Source organism: Hordeum vulgare, chromosome 5H (assembly GCF_904849725.1).
Source record: "Hordeum vulgare subsp. vulgare chromosome 5H, MorexV3_pseudomolecules_assembly, whole genome shotgun sequence".
NCBI lineage: Eukaryota > Viridiplantae > Streptophyta > Magnoliopsida > Poales > Poaceae > Hordeum > Hordeum vulgare.
Genome location: NC_058522.1, coordinates 207,421,728 through 207,438,846, shown reverse-complemented (window position 1 = coordinate 207,438,846; position 17,119 = coordinate 207,421,728). Strand labels below are relative to the sequence as shown.

The 17,119-nt window shown below is 42.4% G+C and overlaps 1 protein-coding gene across 2 annotated transcripts; it reads left to right on the top strand.

The window, feature by feature from the left end:
- Positions 1 to 555: 555 nt before the first annotated feature.
- Positions 556 to 16,167, top strand: LOC123399924 (E3 ubiquitin-protein ligase UPL1-like). Of its 2 annotated transcripts, XM_045094309.1 has the most exons (17): positions 556 to 748; positions 864 to 1,005; positions 2,777 to 2,872; positions 2,959 to 3,162; positions 3,283 to 9,733; positions 10,469 to 11,556; positions 11,689 to 11,988; positions 12,081 to 12,288; positions 12,377 to 12,633; positions 12,714 to 12,985; positions 13,201 to 14,308; positions 14,404 to 14,550; positions 14,630 to 14,710; positions 14,793 to 15,018; positions 15,103 to 15,242; positions 15,480 to 15,586; positions 15,689 to 16,167. In XM_045094309.1, the coding sequence occupies exons 2-17, from the start codon at positions 895 to 897 to the stop codon at positions 15,789 to 15,791; spliced, it is 10,899 nt and encodes a 3,632-aa protein (XP_044950244.1). In that variant the 5' UTR covers positions 556 to 748; positions 864 to 894; the 3' UTR covers positions 15,792 to 16,167. The 2 variants fall into 2 exon arrangements, with proteins under 2 accessions (XP_044950244.1, XP_044950243.1); XM_045094308.1 differs by having other exon boundaries at positions 2,959 to 9,733.
- The last annotated feature ends 952 nt before the right edge of the window (positions 16,168 to 17,119 follow it).

Here is a 17,119-nt window from a genome sequence, read left to right as displayed (position 1 = left end):
CTCTTGAGCTCAATGGTGAAGTTTTTCTTGAAGCCACCAGTGATCAACCCCTTATTGTCGGCATTGTTCCCAGCGTTGTAAAACTCCATCGACTTGTCGTTTGAAGCACATTTATTCATTTGTGTGTCCCGTTGCAATGTACTCCCTCCGTCCCAAAATAATTGTCTCAAGCTTAGTATAACTTTGTACCAAGTTAGTACAAAGTTGAGACACTTATTTTGGAACGGAGGGAGTACGTGCCTTTTTACCACTTCTTCTGTATCTAAATGATTGTAGTTAAGAAAAAAATAAACATAATTATAATTGAGGAGAACTATAATTATTTAGATACAGAAAGGAGTAATAAGGAGTCTTACAAGGGCATGGTACATATCCACGTGAAAAATACTAGGAGTTTTGCGATAAGAAAAAAGAAAAGTAAGGGATTTCTCGAAAAAGGAAAAAGAAAGGAAAAGTCGTGGCTATGCACTGCTGGAAAACCTAGACAAACAGAGCCTTGTCACGCGCCGCGCCCGTGACCAACATTGCGCCTCCTCTTCTCTCGTCCTCCTCGTCGCCCTTCACAAAAGCACCGCTTCCCCAGGTTTTCTCCCTTCTCTTCATCATACCCAAACACCTCAACTCCTCTTCTCTTCCTCTCTCCTCCCTTAGCCATCTCCGAATCCCGCCTAGCCGCCTCCCTTCCCACCCCCCGCGGCCTCCTCTTCTGCGGCCGATGTGCTCTCCTCGTCGGTCGAAAACCCTGAAGGTACCCAACTCCGTCCCCGGCCCCTGCTACCGCGATCGGGCCTAGGGTTTTCGAGAAATATTTAGGGTATTTTTTTCGTTGCGCTGATTGTTTTGGCGGCGTGTTTGTTGCGAAGGTGAGGCACAAGTGAGAAATCCCTATCGGAGATGGCAGCGGCGGCGATGGCAGCGCACAGGGCCAGTTTCCCACTGCGGCTGCAGCAGATCCTGTCTGGCAGCCGCGCCGTGTCGCCGGCGATCAAAGTCGAGTCCGAGCCGGTGAGTCTCCTTTTTCCTGTTCGCGTTCTTTATTTATTTTAGGGTTTTGATCGGGGTGGTTGTAGGTGCAAACACGCTTAGTCTGGCTGAATCCTCGCTAGGTCTTAGGCTAGGGTTTTGATTTGAAGCCGGCGTTGCTGTGGTGGCAGTGTTCCGGTGGATGAGCCCCTCTCAGGGATAGGTGTAAAGCGTGGGAAGTGGTGCTGCGGTTACTACTTAGTCTTTAAGGCGATCTCATGTTCAAGTGTTTGTGATTGGCTGATCTTAGTAAAAGTTATAGCGTTTTGCCACTGAAGGATCCTATGTTTATCCTTGCACTGTTGTGGTGCTATTCTTTTACCGCTACATGCACCTCTGTAAGTGCAATACTGGATTTAAATGTTCATACCATGTGCCCATGGTATCTTATTCTGACTGTGGCTTCACCTCCCTGCATGTGGTTCATACCATGGTGAGAAGTACCAAACTAGTTTCGATGGATGCATTTGTTCCCAGCTTATGAGTTCTACGTAGAAGGGTTCGTTTTCCATGCTGTTTGTGCTCATGCATGTAGTTGTTCCTTCTCCAGAATTTATGGGTAACTGGATGCCCTCCGGCTTTCAGGATTTTGTGTTATGGTTTTGTCTTATGTGCCTGTTAAAGGACAATACTAGTGGAGGTTGTATTATTGTTCACGTGGAGTTTCTCATCCTGTTTTTGCTGATTGTAGCGCTATAGCACTATTGTGTAAGGTGGCTATTTGTGCTTGTGTTTTGTACACCTGATATGTGTTAATGCTATTATTAACTAGCTTCATTGTAATAAGACATTAGATAGCAGCATCTGTATTGATGTCTTAATACTAGTAGTCCATTTATTGACTTGCTTTTATAATATTTGGTTCTCTGTACATGTTATCAGCATTTCAGTCGAGGTTACACATTTATTTCAAATGTAATAATAATAATAATGACTTCTGACTCATGGAGGTTACACATGTGTTTCGGAGGTAGTTTAGGTTATAATAATAATGGCTTTAAAATGATTGGAGCATCACCAAAGAATTAGCCATGGACAGGGGTGCGTGGAAGCTTGCTATCCATGTGCCAGAACCATGAGTTGGTCGCGAGATCTTACGGGTTTCACCTCTAGCCTACCCCAACTTGTCTGTGACTAAAGGCTTTGTTGTTGTTGTTGTTGTTGTTCTAGATTGGGCAGTTGATTAGAAGACATATCTTGATTTTGCAGCTACATTAGTGCCCTGTAATTTTTGGTATCAGTACTTCATTTCAAATCTAAAAAGTTCATATATTTTTAGGGTGTAGCCAGAATTTCAGATGCTATAAATACTAGGTACCTTGCTTGAATTAGATTATGAGGTAACCTGTGCTCTAATGTCCGAGGTTCAATACTATGCTTTAATATCTGATGGCCACTTGTTGCAAAATGGAGTATTTCGATGGACTTCAATGGCCTGTTCACCTTGTAGCTAGCAATGGTCAACTGTGCTCTTATACTATTAGAATAGAACAAAAATGTTTAGTTTGTGGATATCATACTCTGGGAAAGGTTGGATAGTTGCCTCACATTTTCAGGATTAAGTGGTTAGGTTATGATAGGAAGGTGTTCTTTGCGTGCCATTGTAGTAAGTATGCTTGTTTCTTGAATACTTTTTTGAATGTGTGATTTTTTGGGATATGTTTACCTCTGTGCTTATATACATAATTCATTTGTCTTGTATCATGGGAATACCTGTTATAAATTGGTTATATATCATGTTCTATTATTGCAGCCAGCAAAAGTCAAAGCATTTATTGATCGTGTAATCAATATTCCACTACATGACATTGCCATACCACTATCAGGCTTCCATTGGGAGTTCAATAAGGTGACAGTCTTACTTCTTCTGAATTTGATTTCCATTATGTTTACACTTAATTTCATTACCCACTTACTGTTAACAATTGGTTGCAGGGAAATTTTCACCATTGGAAGCCTCTGTTTATGCATTTTGATACATATTTCAAGACATACATCTCTTCTAGGAAGGATCTTCTCTTGTCTGATGATATGTCTGAGGGTGAACCGTTGACAAAAAATACCATCTTACAAATTTTGAGAGTTATGCAAATTGTGTTGGAAAATTGCCAGAACAAAACGTCCTTTGCTGCCCTTGAGGTAAGCTGGTGTTCTTTTTATGTGCTTTTGAACTCTTTACTAATGTCCCAAAGATGGGAATTTCAGACCCTTGTTTTTATCCCACTTAAACTGATCATTGTCCTCTACTCCCTGTATCAGCATTTTAAGAATCTGTTGGCGTCATCAGATCCTGAGGTAGTTGTTGCGGCTTTGGAAACTCTTGCTTCAGTGGTGAAAATAAATCCTTCAAAATTGCATATGAATGGAAAACTGATCAACTGTGGAGCTATAAATAGCCATCTTCTATCATTGGCCCAAGGATGGGGTAGCAAGGAGGAAGGTCTAGGCTTGTATTCCTGTGTTGTGGCAAATGAGCGAAATCAGCTGGAGGGTTTGTGCTTATTCCCAGTAGACATGGAGAACAAATATGATGGCACACAACATCGTCTTGGGTCCACTCTTCATTTTGAGTATAATTTGGCACCTGTCCAAGATTCTGATCAAACAAGTGACAAGTCATCTAATCTCTGTGTGATACATATGCCAGACCTGCACCTTCGGAAGGAGGATGACTTGAGCATATTGAAGCAATGCATCGACAAGTTTAATGTGCCTCCAGAGCACCGGTTTGCCTTGTTTACAAGGATAAGATATGCACATGCTTTTAATTCCCCGAGGACATGCAGGCTATATAGTCGCATAAGTCTCCTTTCTTTCATTGTTCTCGTGCAATCCAGTGATGCCCATGATGAGCTGACATCGTTCTTCACAAATGAGCCAGAGTACATAAATGAGTTAATCCGGCTTGTTCGGTCAGAAGATATTGTTCCTGGGCCCATCCGTGCGTTGGCTATGCTTGCACTGGGAGCACAGTTAGCAGCATATGCATCATCTCATGAGCGAGCTAGGATACTGAGCGGCTCAAGTATTATCTCTGCTGGTGGAAACCGCATGGTCTTGCTTAGTGTTCTGCAGAAAGCAATATCGTCCCTCAGTAGCCCTAATGATACCTCATCTCCTTTAATTGTTGATGCCCTTCTGCAGTTCTTTTTGCTTCATGTGCTGTCATCTTCGAGTTCTGGGACCACCGTTAGGGGTTCAGGGATGGTTCCACCTCTCCTGCCTCTCCTGCAAGATAAGGATCCTTCCCACATGCATCTTGTCTGTTTGGCAGTAAAGACCCTTCAGAAGCTGATGGAGTACAGCAGCCCTGCTGTTTCCCTGTTTAAAGATTTGGGTGGTGTAGAACTTTTGTCTCAGAGGTTACATGTGGAGGTGCAGCGTGTTATTGGTGTTGCTGACATTACTTTAGTGGTTGCCAGTGATACATCAAAATCAGAAGATGACCATCTTTACTCACAGAAGCGACTGATTAAGGCTTTGCTCAAGGCATTAGGTTCTGCTACATATTCTCCTGCAAATCCTGCTCGCTCTCAAAGCTCCAATGATAACTCTTTGCCCATGTCACTTTCCCTAATATTCCAGAATGTTGCAAAGTTTGGTGGCGATATATACTTCTCTTCAGTTACTGTTATGAGTGAGATAATACATAAGGATCCTACATGTTTTCCTGCTTTGAAGGAACTTGGTCTTCCCGATGCCTTCCTGTCATCGGTGACTGCTGGGGTGATACCATCTTGTAAAGCTCTTGTATGTGTACCCAATGGCCTGGGCGCAATCTGCCTTAATAACCAAGGACTTGAGTCTGTCAGGGAAACTTCGGCTCTGCGTTTTCTTGTAGAGACATTCACTAGTAGGAAATATCTGATACCAATGAATGAAGGTGTTGTTCTTTTAGCCAATGCAGTGGAAGAGCTTCTTCGTCATGTGCAGTCCCTTAGAAGTACTGGTGTTGATATCATCATTGAAATAATCAACAAACTTTCTTCACCTCGTGGTGATAAAATCACTGAAGCAGCCAGCTATGAAGAAAAAACCGATATGGAAACAGATGTTGAAGGGCGTGATTTAGTAAGTGCCATGGATTCTGGCACAGATGGAACTAGTGATGAGCAGTTTTCTCATTTGAGCATTTTCCATGTTATGGTATTGGTGCACAGGACAATGGAAAATTCAGAAACTTGCAGGCTGTTTGTAGAAAAGGGAGGTCTACAGACTCTGTTGACACTCTTGCTGCGACCCACCATCACCCAATCTTCTGGTGGGATGCCTATTGCTTTGCACAGCACTATGGTATTCAAGGGCTTTACTCAACAGCATTCTACTCCACTTGCGCGTGCATTTTGCTCCTCTTTGAAGCAGCACTTGAAGAATGCCCTACAGGAACTTGATACAGTTTTTAGGTCATGTGAAGTGAATAAGTTGGAAAAAGGAGCCATTCCATCACTTTTTATTGTTGAATTTCTGCTCTTCCTTGCGGCATCGAAAGACAACCGCTGGATGAGCGCTCTACTCTCAGAATTTGGAGATGTCAGCAGGGATGTGCTGGAAGATATTGGAAGAGTTCACCGGGAAGTGCTTTGGCAAATTTCACTTCTTGATGAGAAGAAAATAGAGCCTGAAGCTAGTTCTCCTTCAGCAAGTGAGGCCCAGCAAGTTGATGCTGCTGTGGGCGACACTGATGATAACAGATACACCTCCTTTCGCCAATATCTTGATCCTCTTTTAAGGCGACGGGGTTCTGGGTGGAACATAGAGTCTCAGGTATCTGACCTTATCAATATCTACCGTGATATGGGCCGTGCAGCTACTGACTCTCACAGAGTTGGTGCTGATAGATACCCTAGTGCAGGGTTGCCCTCAAATTCCCAGGATCAGCCATCCAGTTCATCTGATGCAAATGCGAAGTCAGAAGAGGACAAGAAAAGGTCTGAGCATTCGTCCTGCTGTGACATGATGAGGTCACTTTCTTACCATATTAACCATCTGTTTATGGAGCTTGGTAAAGCAATGCTGCTTACATCTCGTCGTGAGAACAACCCTATAAATCTATCTCCATCTGTTGTGTCTGTTGCTAGCAATATTGCTTCTATCGTGTTAGAGCACCTCAATTTTGAGGGGCATACAATCAGTCCAGAGAGGGAGATTACTGTTGCTACAAAGTGCCGATACCTTGGAAAGGTTGTTGAGTTTATTGATGGGATATTGTTGGACAGACCAGAATCATGCAATCCAATCATGGTGAATTCTTTTTATTGCCGTGGTGTCATCCAGGCTATCTTAACCACATTTGAAGCTACCAGTGAGTTGCTTTTCGCAATGAACAGGCCACCCTCGTCACCTATGGAGACTGATAGTAAATCTGGGAAGGAAGAGAAGGATACTGATTGTTCATGGATTTATGGCCCCCTTTCCAGCTATGGTGCAGCCATGGACCATCTTGTAACTTCATCATTTATTCTCTCTTCATCGACAAGACAACTACTTGAGCAGCCTATTTTTAGTGGAACTGTCAGGTTTCCACAAGATGCAGAGAGATTCATGAAGTTGCTTCAGTCTAAAGTCTTAAAGACTGTTCTTCCCATCTGGGCCCATCCACAGTTTCCAGAATGCAATCTTGAGTTAATCAGTTCAGTCACATCCATCATGAGGCATGTTTACTCTGGGGTAGAAGTAAAAAACACTGTTAGCAACATTGCTGCTCGTTTGGCTGGTCCACCCCCTGACGAGAATGCAATTTCCCTGATAATAGAGATGGGCTTTTCTCGTGCCAGAGCTGAAGAAGCATTAAGACAGGTTGGAACGAATAGCGTTGAGATCGCGACTGATTGGTTGTTTTCACACCCGGAGGAACCACCAGAGGATGATGAACTTGCTCGAGCTCTTGCTATGTCTCTAGGGAATTCTGATACACCTGTTCAAGAGGAAGATGACAGAACTAATGATCTTGAGCTTGAAGAAGTAAACGTTCAGATCCCTCCCATTGATGAAGTATTATCTTCATGTCTTAGGCTGCTGCAGGCAAAGGAAACATTAGCTTTTCCTGTCCGGGATATGCTTGTGACTATCAGCTCACAGAATGACGGCCAAAACCGTGTGAAGGTGCTTACATATTTGATTGATCATCTGAAGCAATGTCTTGTGGCATCTGATCCTTTGAAAAACACTGCATTATCTGCTTTTTTCCATGTTCTTGCTTTGATTCTTCATGGAGATACCGCTGGTCGTGAAGTTGCCTCGAAGGCTGGTCTTATCAAGGTTGTTTTGAGTCTGCTGTGCAGCTGGGAGCCGGAGCCAAGGGAAGGTCAAACAACCAAGGTTCCCAATTGGGTTACTTCCTGTTTCCTTTCTGTTGATAGAATGCTCCAGTTGGAACCCAAGTTGCCAGATGTTACTGAGCTTGATGTTCTCAAAAAGGATAATTCTCCTACGCAAACATCTGTTGTGATTGATGACAGCAAGAAGAAGGATTCAGAATCTTCCTCAAATGTAGGGTTATTGGACTTGGAGGACCAGGAACAACTTTTGAGGATCTGCTGTAAATGCATTCAGAAGCAGTTGCCTTCTGGTACAATGCATGCTATTCTTCAGTTGTGTGCTACACTGACGAAAGTCCATGTGGCTGCTATCAGTTTTCTTGAGTCTGGTGGCCTACATGCGTTGCTAAGTTTGCCGACAAGTAGCTTGTTTTCTGGATTCAACAGTGTGGTCTCTACAATTATCCGTCATATTTTGGAGGATCCCCATACCCTTCAGCAAGCTATGGAATTAGAGATACGCCATAGTCTTGTCACAGCTGCTAATCGGCATGCAAATCCTAGGGTCACACCACGTAATTTTGTTCAAAATTTGGCGTTTGTTGTATACAGGGACCCAGTTATATTTATGAAAGCTGCCCAAGCTGTGTGCCAGATTGATATGGTCGGAGATAGACCGTATGTTGTTCTATTGAAAGACCGTGAGAAGGAAAAGAGCAAGGAAAAAGATAAAGATAAGTTGGTTGAAAAGGATAAATCATCAGGTATTGCCACAAAGATAACATCAGGAGACATGGTTATGGCATCTCCTGTAAGTGCCAAAGGGAAACAATTTGACTTGAGTGCAAGGAGTATGAAATCTCATCGCAAGCCACCACAAACCTTCGTCACTGTTATTGAGCATCTATTAGATCTAGTAATGTCCTTTGTCCCACCACCAACAGCTGAGGACCAATCTGATGGTTCGTCATCCATGGACATGGATATTGATTCTAGTTCAGCAAAAGGTAAAGGGAAGGCTATTGCTGTCACACATGAAGAATCCAAGCAAGCAATCCAAGATGCTACTGCATCTCTGGCTAAAAACGCATTTGTCCTAAAGCTTCTCACAGATGTACTTTTAACTTATGCTTCATCAGTTCAAGTTGTTCTTCGCCATGATGCTGAGTTGAGCAGCATGCGGTGTCCTACCCGGACCAGTGGTGGAATATTTGATCATATATTACAGCATTTCCTTCCACATGCTACAAAGCAAAAGAAAGAAAGAAAGCCTGATGGTGATTGGAGGTACAAATTGGCAACAAGGGGTAATCAATTTTTAGTGGCTTCATCTATTCGTTCTCCAGAAGGACGAAAAAGGATCTGTTCTGAAATTTGCAGTATATTTGTTGAATTCACAGACAATTCTACTGGTTCCAAACCTCCAATGCTGAGGATGAATGCTTATGTTGATTTGCTCAATGATATTCTGTCAGCTCGCTCGCCAACGGGCTCCTCACTTTCAGCAGAATCTGTAGTTACATTTGTTGAGGTTGGCCTTGTCCAGTCTCTGACGAAAACCCTTCAAGTTCTTGATTTGGATCATCCCGATTCAGCAAAAATTGTAACTGGTATTGTCAAGGCTCTTGAAGTGGTTACTAAGGAGCACGTTCATTTAGCAGATTTTAATGCTAAAGGGGAGAACTCATCAAAGACTGTTTCGGAGCAGAACAATGTAGATTCATCATCAAATAGATTCCAGGTTCTTGACACGACTTCTCAACCAACTGCAATGGTAACTGATCACAGGGAAACTTTCAATGTTGTTCATGCTTCAAGAAGTTCAGATTCAGTGGCAGATGAGATGGATCATGACCGTGATATAGATGGAGGTTTTGCCCATGATGGTGAAGATGATTTTATGCATGAGATTGCTGAAGACAGAACTGGAAATGAGTCAACTATGGATATTCGGTTTGATATTCCTCGTAATAGAGAGGATGATATGGCTGAAGATGAAGATGACAGTGATGAAGATATGTCAGCAGATGATGGTGAGGAGGTTGATGAAGATGATGATGATGAGGAAAATAACAACCTGGAGGAAGATGATGCCCATCAGATATCTCATGCTGATACGGATCAGGATGACCGTGAGATTGATGAAGAAGAATTTGATGAAGATCTGCTAGAAGAAGAAGATGATGATGACGAGGATGAGGAGGGAGTAATCCTTCGCCTAGAGGAGGGGATCAATGGAATTAATGTGTTTGACCATATTGAGGTTTTCGGGGGGAGCAACAATGTTTCTGGGGATACACTGCGTGTAATGCCATTGGACATTTTTGGCACAAGACGGCAAGGCCGCAGTACATCTATATACAATCTTCTTGGGAGAGCAAGCGACCAAGGTGTACTGGACCACCCACTCTTGGAGGAACCTTCTCTGTTACTTACACAACAGAGGCAGCCAGGTATCCTCGTAAATTTGTTATTATCTACACAATTTAGGCTCTTTTTGGATGCAGGGTATTTCTAAAATCACAGTTTCCAAAAACCACAGTTTTTGAAGCCCTAGTTGCAAAATACCACATTATACAGATAGCACAGTTTCTTGCAATAGCTACTACTAGGTGTTTGGCACCAGCACTATTTCATACGGTATTTTGTGTATACACATTATTATTGAGATTGAGAAAGTTTAACCAAAATTGCACAGTATGCATGTGAAGCACCGAAGTTTATCTGCTCATCTAAGTATATGTGAATACTTATAAGCTTATATTGGTCTGTTGCTTGCTCCCATTTGTAAATCTGTTATCCTGTTGGCATGTTCCGTGATAATTTTGGTATGATAAATTTCTTTGCATAATTTTGCTCCAGTTCTGTAGACTTAGCCAGACTGGAAGATTCAGTGTTGCTTTCTCGGTTAAAAAAAACTCAAGTGGATTTTTATAATACTCCAAAAAAACTATGGTATCAGCAATTGTATGGTTTAGAAAGCTATAGTATTTCTTGAAGCCAAACACCTCAAATGATTTTTAACCTCTGTTTTTCTTTGAGAAACCATTGTTTTTTTAAGGAACTTCTAGAATACTTTGTGTCCAAACGGTGCTTAAGCAGTTAACTTTCTTAAATTGGTACTGATATACTGTGTCCAGCCTGTGGTACATCATGCATCGCTTATCCAAATTATTGTCTCTTTTCAGAAAATTTAGTTGAGATGGCTTTCTCTGACCGGAATCATGAAAATAGCTCTTCCCGATTGGACGCTATATTCAGAAGCTTGCGAAGTGGACGGAATGGACACCGATTTAATATGTGGCTGGATGATGGTCCCCAACGCAATGGATCTGCCGCCCCTGCAGTACCTGAAGGCATTGAAGAACTTCTGCTCTCTCAGTTGAGAAGGCCTATGGCTGAACATCCTGATGGGCAGAGCACACCTGCTGCTGGTGCTCAAGTAAATGATCCTCCCAGTAATTTGCACGGACCAGAAACTGATGCAAGGGAAGGACCAGCAGAACAAAATGAAAACAATGAAAACGATGATATTTCTGCAGTAAGGTCTGAGGTGGATGGCTCTGCAAGTGCTGGTTCTGCACCTCCTCACAGTGATGAACTTCAAAGAGATGCATCCAATGCTAGTGAGCATGTCGCAGATATGCAATATGAACGTAGTGACGCTGCTGTCCGTGATGTGGAAGCAGTAAGCCAGGCAAGCAGTGGCAGTGGTGCTACTCTAGGGGAAAGCCTCAGAAGTTTAGATGTGGAAATTGGAAGTGTTGAAGGACATGATGATGGTGACCGGCACGGGGCTTCAGACAGGACAGCTTTGGGTGATGTACAGGCAGCTACTCGATCGCGGAGGCCTTCTGGAAATGCAGTACCAGTTAGTAGCAGGGACATATCATTGGAGAGTGTTCGGGAGATCCCCCAAAACACAGTCCAGGAATCTGATCAGAATGCCAGTGAGGGGAATCAGGAGCCTAACAGGGCTACTGGCACTGACTCAATTGATCCTACATTTTTGGAAGCTCTTCCAGAGGATTTACGGGCTGAAGTTCTTTCTTCACGTCAAAATCAAGTGACTCAGACTTCCAGTGAGCAGCCTCAGCATGATGCGGACATTGATCCTGAATTCCTTGCTGCACTGCCACCTGATATACGTGAAGAGGTTCTAGCTCAACAACGTGCCCAACGGTTGCAACAACAGTCTCAAGAGCTTGAAGGACAACCAGTTGAAATGGACGCTGTATCAATTATTGCAACCTTCCCTTCGGAAATACGGGAGGAGGTATAATCTTGTTATTGATCCGTCTCATTTTGAAGTTTTTTTTTGACATAGTCTGTTCTATGGTTCTATCTTCAGTTACCATTATTTGATTTTGCTATGAATCGACTTAGAGACCTTCGTTGTTGATTCCAGGTGCTTTTGACGTCTCCCGATACCCTACTAGCTACATTGACACCTGCACTAGTTGCTGAAGCCAACATGTTGCGGGAGAGATTTGCTCATCGCTATCATAGCGGCTCACTTTTTGGCATGAACTCCAGGAACAGGAGGGGAGAGTCCTCTCGTCGTGGTGATATCATTAGTTCAGGCCTTGATAGAAACACTGGTGATTCCTCCCGTCAAACGGCCAGCAAGCTAATTGAAACTGTAGGGACTCCTCTTGTCGACAAGGATGCTCTCAATGCTCTTATTCGATTACTTCGAGTTGTTCAGGTAATTCCCTTTTTTCGTCTGGTGGTTCTACTGTTTCTGGTGGTGTCGAAAGCGTGCATAGTAATAATAACTTTTGCCTCTATTATGTACAGCCTATATACAAGGGCCAGTTGCAGAGGCTTCTCTTGAACCTTTGTGCTCACCGGGAAAGCAGAAAGTCATTGGTTCAAATTCTTGTGGACATGCTTATGCTTGATCTGCAGGGCTCTTCTAAGAAACCAATTGATGCAACTGAGCCATCATTTAGGCTGTATGGATGCCATGCAAATATCACATATTCACGCCCTCAATCCTCAGATGGTAATTAATTTTGATGTTGTTGTCAGCTTGATTGTTCCATTGGTATATATTTGCTGAGAATTGTATCTTTCTTTGTTCCCATTAACAGGTGTGCCACCATTGGTTTCCCGTCGTGTGCTGGAAACTTTGACATACCTGGCGAGAAATCATCCAAATGTGGCTAAGCTCTTACTTTTTCTTCAGTTCCCCTACCCACCCACCCGCCATACTGAAACACTTGATCAGAGGACTGGAAAGGCTGTCCTTGTGGAAGTCAGGGAACAACAGAATGCTTTTGCACTCGTTCTACTTTTAACTCTATTAAATCAGCCTCTTTATATGAGAAGTGTAGCTCATCTTGAACAGGTTCACAAGTTGTTTTCACCATTTTCAATATAGATTTTTTTCGCAGTTTGAGTTTTTCTTAATAATTTGAATATTTGTAGTTACTCAATCTTCTGGAAGTTGTCATGCTTAACGCTGAGAATGAAATAAATCAAGCTAAGTTGGAAAGTTCATCTGAGAGACCGTCTGAACCTGAGAATGTAACACAAGATGTCCACGAGGATGCCAGTGTTGCTGGATCATCTGGAGCGAAACCCAATGCTGAGGATAGTGGTAAATCATCTGCAGATAATATAAATGGCCTGCAAGCTGTTTTGCAGAGTCTTCCTCAAGCCGAGCTTCGGTTGCTATGTTCATTGCTTGCGCATGATGGGTATGAACTTCTAACTTTCATGAACTGCTTCAGTAATTTATACAACTCGTTTTCCCTAATGGCTGGCTGTGGCATTGACATTTTGCTATTAATCGTCCTGTTTAGTAATTTATTTGATAGTTTTTGTGTTGGATGTTCTTGTATCAGTTATCACTTGTCTAATATTCTTATATGACCAACTAACATAAGCAAGGCTGGTCCTTATTTGTTTCCAGGTTATCAGACAATGCATACCTCCTTGTAGCAGAAGTTCTGAAAAAGATTGTAGCTTTGGCTCCTTCCATCTGTTGCCATTTCATAAATGAGCTTGCACGTTCGATGCAAAATTTGACTGTTTGTGCCATGAATGAGCTTCACTTGTATGAAGATTCTGAAAAGGCAATTCTGAGCACATCATCGGCCAACGGCATGGCAGTTCTAAGAGTTGTGCAGGCCTTGAGTTCTCTTGTCACATCTCTGCAAGAGAGGAAAGATCCAGAGCTTCTTGCAGAGAAGGATCATTCAGATGCATTGTCCCAGATTTCTGAAATTAACATAGCATTGGATGCGTTGTGGTTGGAGCTAAGCAACTGCATAAGCAAAATAGAGAGCTCTTCAGAATATACATCAAATTTGAGTCCAGCTTCTGCAAATGCAACTAGAGTATCAACTGGTGTAGCACCTCCCTTGCCAGCTGGAACCCAGAATATATTACCGTACATAGAATCATTTTTTGTGACATGCGAGAAGTTACGTCCAGGACAACCTGATGCTGTTCAAGAGCCTTCAACATCTGATATGGAGGATGCTTCAACATCTAGTAGTGGGCAAAAATCATCTTCAAGTCACACCAGTCTTGATGAGAAGCACACTGCTTTTGTTAAATTCTCAGAGAAACACAGAAGACTGTTAAATGCTTTTATCCGACAAAACTCTGGGTTGCTTGAAAAATCATTCTCTCTGATGTTGAAGGTCCCTCGCCTGATTGATTTTGACAACAAGCGTGCATATTTCCGCTCTAAAATTAAGCATCAGCATGACCATCATCACAGTCCTGTTAGAATTTCTGTCCGACGGGCATACATTTTGGAAGACTCCTATAATCAGCTTAGGATGCGTTCACCACAGGACTTAAAGGGTAGACTCACTGTTCATTTCCAAGGAGAAGAAGGCATTGATGCTGGTGGACTCACAAGAGAGTGGTATCAGTTGCTATCACGAGTGATTTTTGACAAGGGCGCCCTTCTATTCACGACAGTTGGAAATGACTTGACATTTCAACCAAACCCTAACTCTGTGTATCAGACTGAACACCTCTCATATTTCAAATTTGTTGGACGAGTGGTGAGTAATGGACAAATGATATTGTTATTACTACCACTACTACCACCACCACAACCACCACCACTAGTACCACACTAACAATTTTCTCTCCACAGGTTGGAAAAGCTCTCTTTGATGCCCAACTTTTGGATGTCCATTTCACTAGATCTTTCTACAAGCACATACTTGGTGCCAAGGTTACTTACCATGATATTGAAGCCATTGATCCTGCTTACTACAGAAACCTGAAGTGGATGCTTGAGGTATGTATTTTTGTGTGTGTACGTTTATGTTGACCGTTGACAGTCCAGATGTGACATATTATCCTTTTCTTTTGTGCAGAATGACATAAGTGATGTCCTGGACCTCACATTTAGCATGGATGCAGATGAAGAGAAGCTGATATTGTATGAGAAAGCTGAGGTACGCCCTCTCCCCCCTTTCTCTCTTTCTCACTCCTCTCTCTTTGGTTAATGTGGTGATTGTGAGTACTGACTCTATGCAGGTAACTGATTGTGAGTTGATTCCTGGAGGGCGTAATATTAGGGTCACTGAGGAGAACAAGCATGAATATGTGGATAGGGTAGCAGAGCATCGCTTAACCACCGCAATTAGACCTCAGATTAATGCTTTCATGGAAGGATTTAATGAGCTCATTCCTCGCGAGCTAATATCCATTTTTAACGACAAAGAGTTTGAACTGCTAATCAGTGGACTCCCAGATATTGACTGTGAGTTGAAAGAGTTAGTTCAGTTCTATAATGATCTGTTTAGATCTTGCATGTGCTTTACTTATTTTTTACATCTGCTTTCAGTGGATGACCTAAAGGCAAATACCGAGTACTCTGGCTACAGCATAGCTTCTCCAGTTATTCAATGGTTCTGGGAAATTGTCCAAGGTTTCAGCAAGGAGGACAAAGCTCGATTCCTCCAGTTCGTTACAGGCACTTCAAAGGTATTTGGTGAAACCGTGAAAGCACCTACAACCTTTTTAAATTTTGAAGCTATTATCGTTTATGAAAATTGTTCTAGCTGGCTATTTCACATGTTAACTTCCGATCCTTCCTCTTAGTGATTTCTTGGAACATTTTTATAGAAAATTTATTTCTTTGCTGTAGCATCCATTCTACCGTCAATTGTTGCTTTTAGTGTACGTTATGTGTGGTGTTTTATTCTTTGAACTGCACTGCAGGTACCTCTGGAGGGTTTCAGTGCGCTTCAAGGAATATCTGGGCCACAACGGTTCCAGATACACAAGGCGTACGGCAGCACCAACCATCTTCCCTCTGCTCATACTTGGTAACCAGTCTTCACTAGTCCATTATGCTTCGACTTGTTAGCAACCATAACTGTTTCCTTTAAGTATATACTGATTTTCTATTCTGCTTCTGATCGCTGCAGCTTTAACCAACTGGACTTGCCTGAGTATACATCCAAAGACCAGCTGCAGGAGAGGTTGCTATTGGCTATTCATGAGGCAAATGAAGGGTTTGGATTTGGTTAATCTGTCATTCCCGCACTTGTGCATTCGCTGTTGGGTATTTGTACAGATAGTACGGGAGTTACAATAGGCAAGTGGGAACGTGTGCTTGCTTGTTCCACAGCCTGCTAGATCCCACTAGTTGGCAGCATGAAGCATCAGCCTTAGTCACTACCAGGAGGTTCTCCATATTTGTTGGGAAATGGCTGAGATCTTCCATAATCAGTGCAAACAAGTTACTGCAAAGAATGTGCAGTGAGGAGTGGGAGTTTAAACAGACACCAACTATTTGATGTTCATAATATTGTTTTTCTTCATTGTCAGCTTTGGCGGTTGCCCTGTTAAAATGTTGTCTTGTTTACATTGGATTTAATGGAAGATCTTTTGAACTCTTTTGCCATTTTATTCTTCTATATGTTAGTTATGCGGAATAGACTGGTGGAATACATAAGATGAGTGCAATTTTCTCATAATCTCTAGTCATCGGTCTCTTATGCCTCAAGTGCTCATAATATTCGCAGCCAAGTCATCTCTTTTGAGTCTTGAAGCACACTAGAGAGATAGGGATGGGCATGTCCTGTTTGTCCGAGTAGCATCTGATTAAAATAAAGGGGATTGCAGCAAAATCTTTTTGAACTCTTCCGAAGTTACCTCAGGATATCATAGTAAACCTTGGCTTAAACACTATATCATTCATGTGATCCCTATGCTCCGAGACCTTTGTTCCGCCTCCAATCGAGTCATTGACCCAGTAGAGATGAGTTCTTCTGCCCACACCATCTATTGGGTCCAAATGATTTGTTCCGCCTCCAATTGAGTCACTGACCCAGTAGAGACACACCATCTATTGGGTCCAAATGATTTGGGTTAGGGCGAGATAAGTTATAGACAAATAAATAAGTATATCACCTTTGTCGTTACTGTCATGGGTTAGTGTATTTATTTATTTAGACCTTTATATGTACCGTCATGAATAAATAAATAAGGACGCGGCTAGCGGGCCCAAAGGCGTCCGCAAAGGGCACTTCTAGAATAGGACATTAGCCCCGTGCACGTGAAGGACAATCAACGGGAGGAAATGATATGGTTTCCTCCTTTAGTGTAATTGTTTATGTTCGTATCTTTAAAAAAAATGCTATATCTTTTAAATCGAGCGTCAGAATTGAAATCCGTTTTCATGGCTGACTTTCTTACAACGAGTTCTGAAACGAGTTTTTCAAAAGTAGATTCATATGAATAGGTTTCTACAATTTTTCTTTTGATAACTTTAGATGATATTAGTCTTATATGGAAAAGCAACTTATTTTTGGACGTGGCTACCGAGCGCAACATCGTCCGTTGTAGCGGGCGCA

Coding starts and splice junctions, on each gene's coding strand:
- LOC123399924 (XM_045094308.1), top strand. CDS start 895: ATGGCAGCGGCGGCGATGGCAGCGCACAGGGCCAGTTTCCCACTGCGG. Junction 2,873..2,958: donor TCCATTGGGAGTTCAATAAG/GTGACAGTCTTA, acceptor AATTGGTTGCAG/GGAAATTTTCACCATTGGAA. Junction 12,986..13,200: donor TCATTGCTTGCGCATGATGG/GTATGAACTTCT, acceptor ATTTGTTTCCAG/GTTATCAGACAATGCATACC.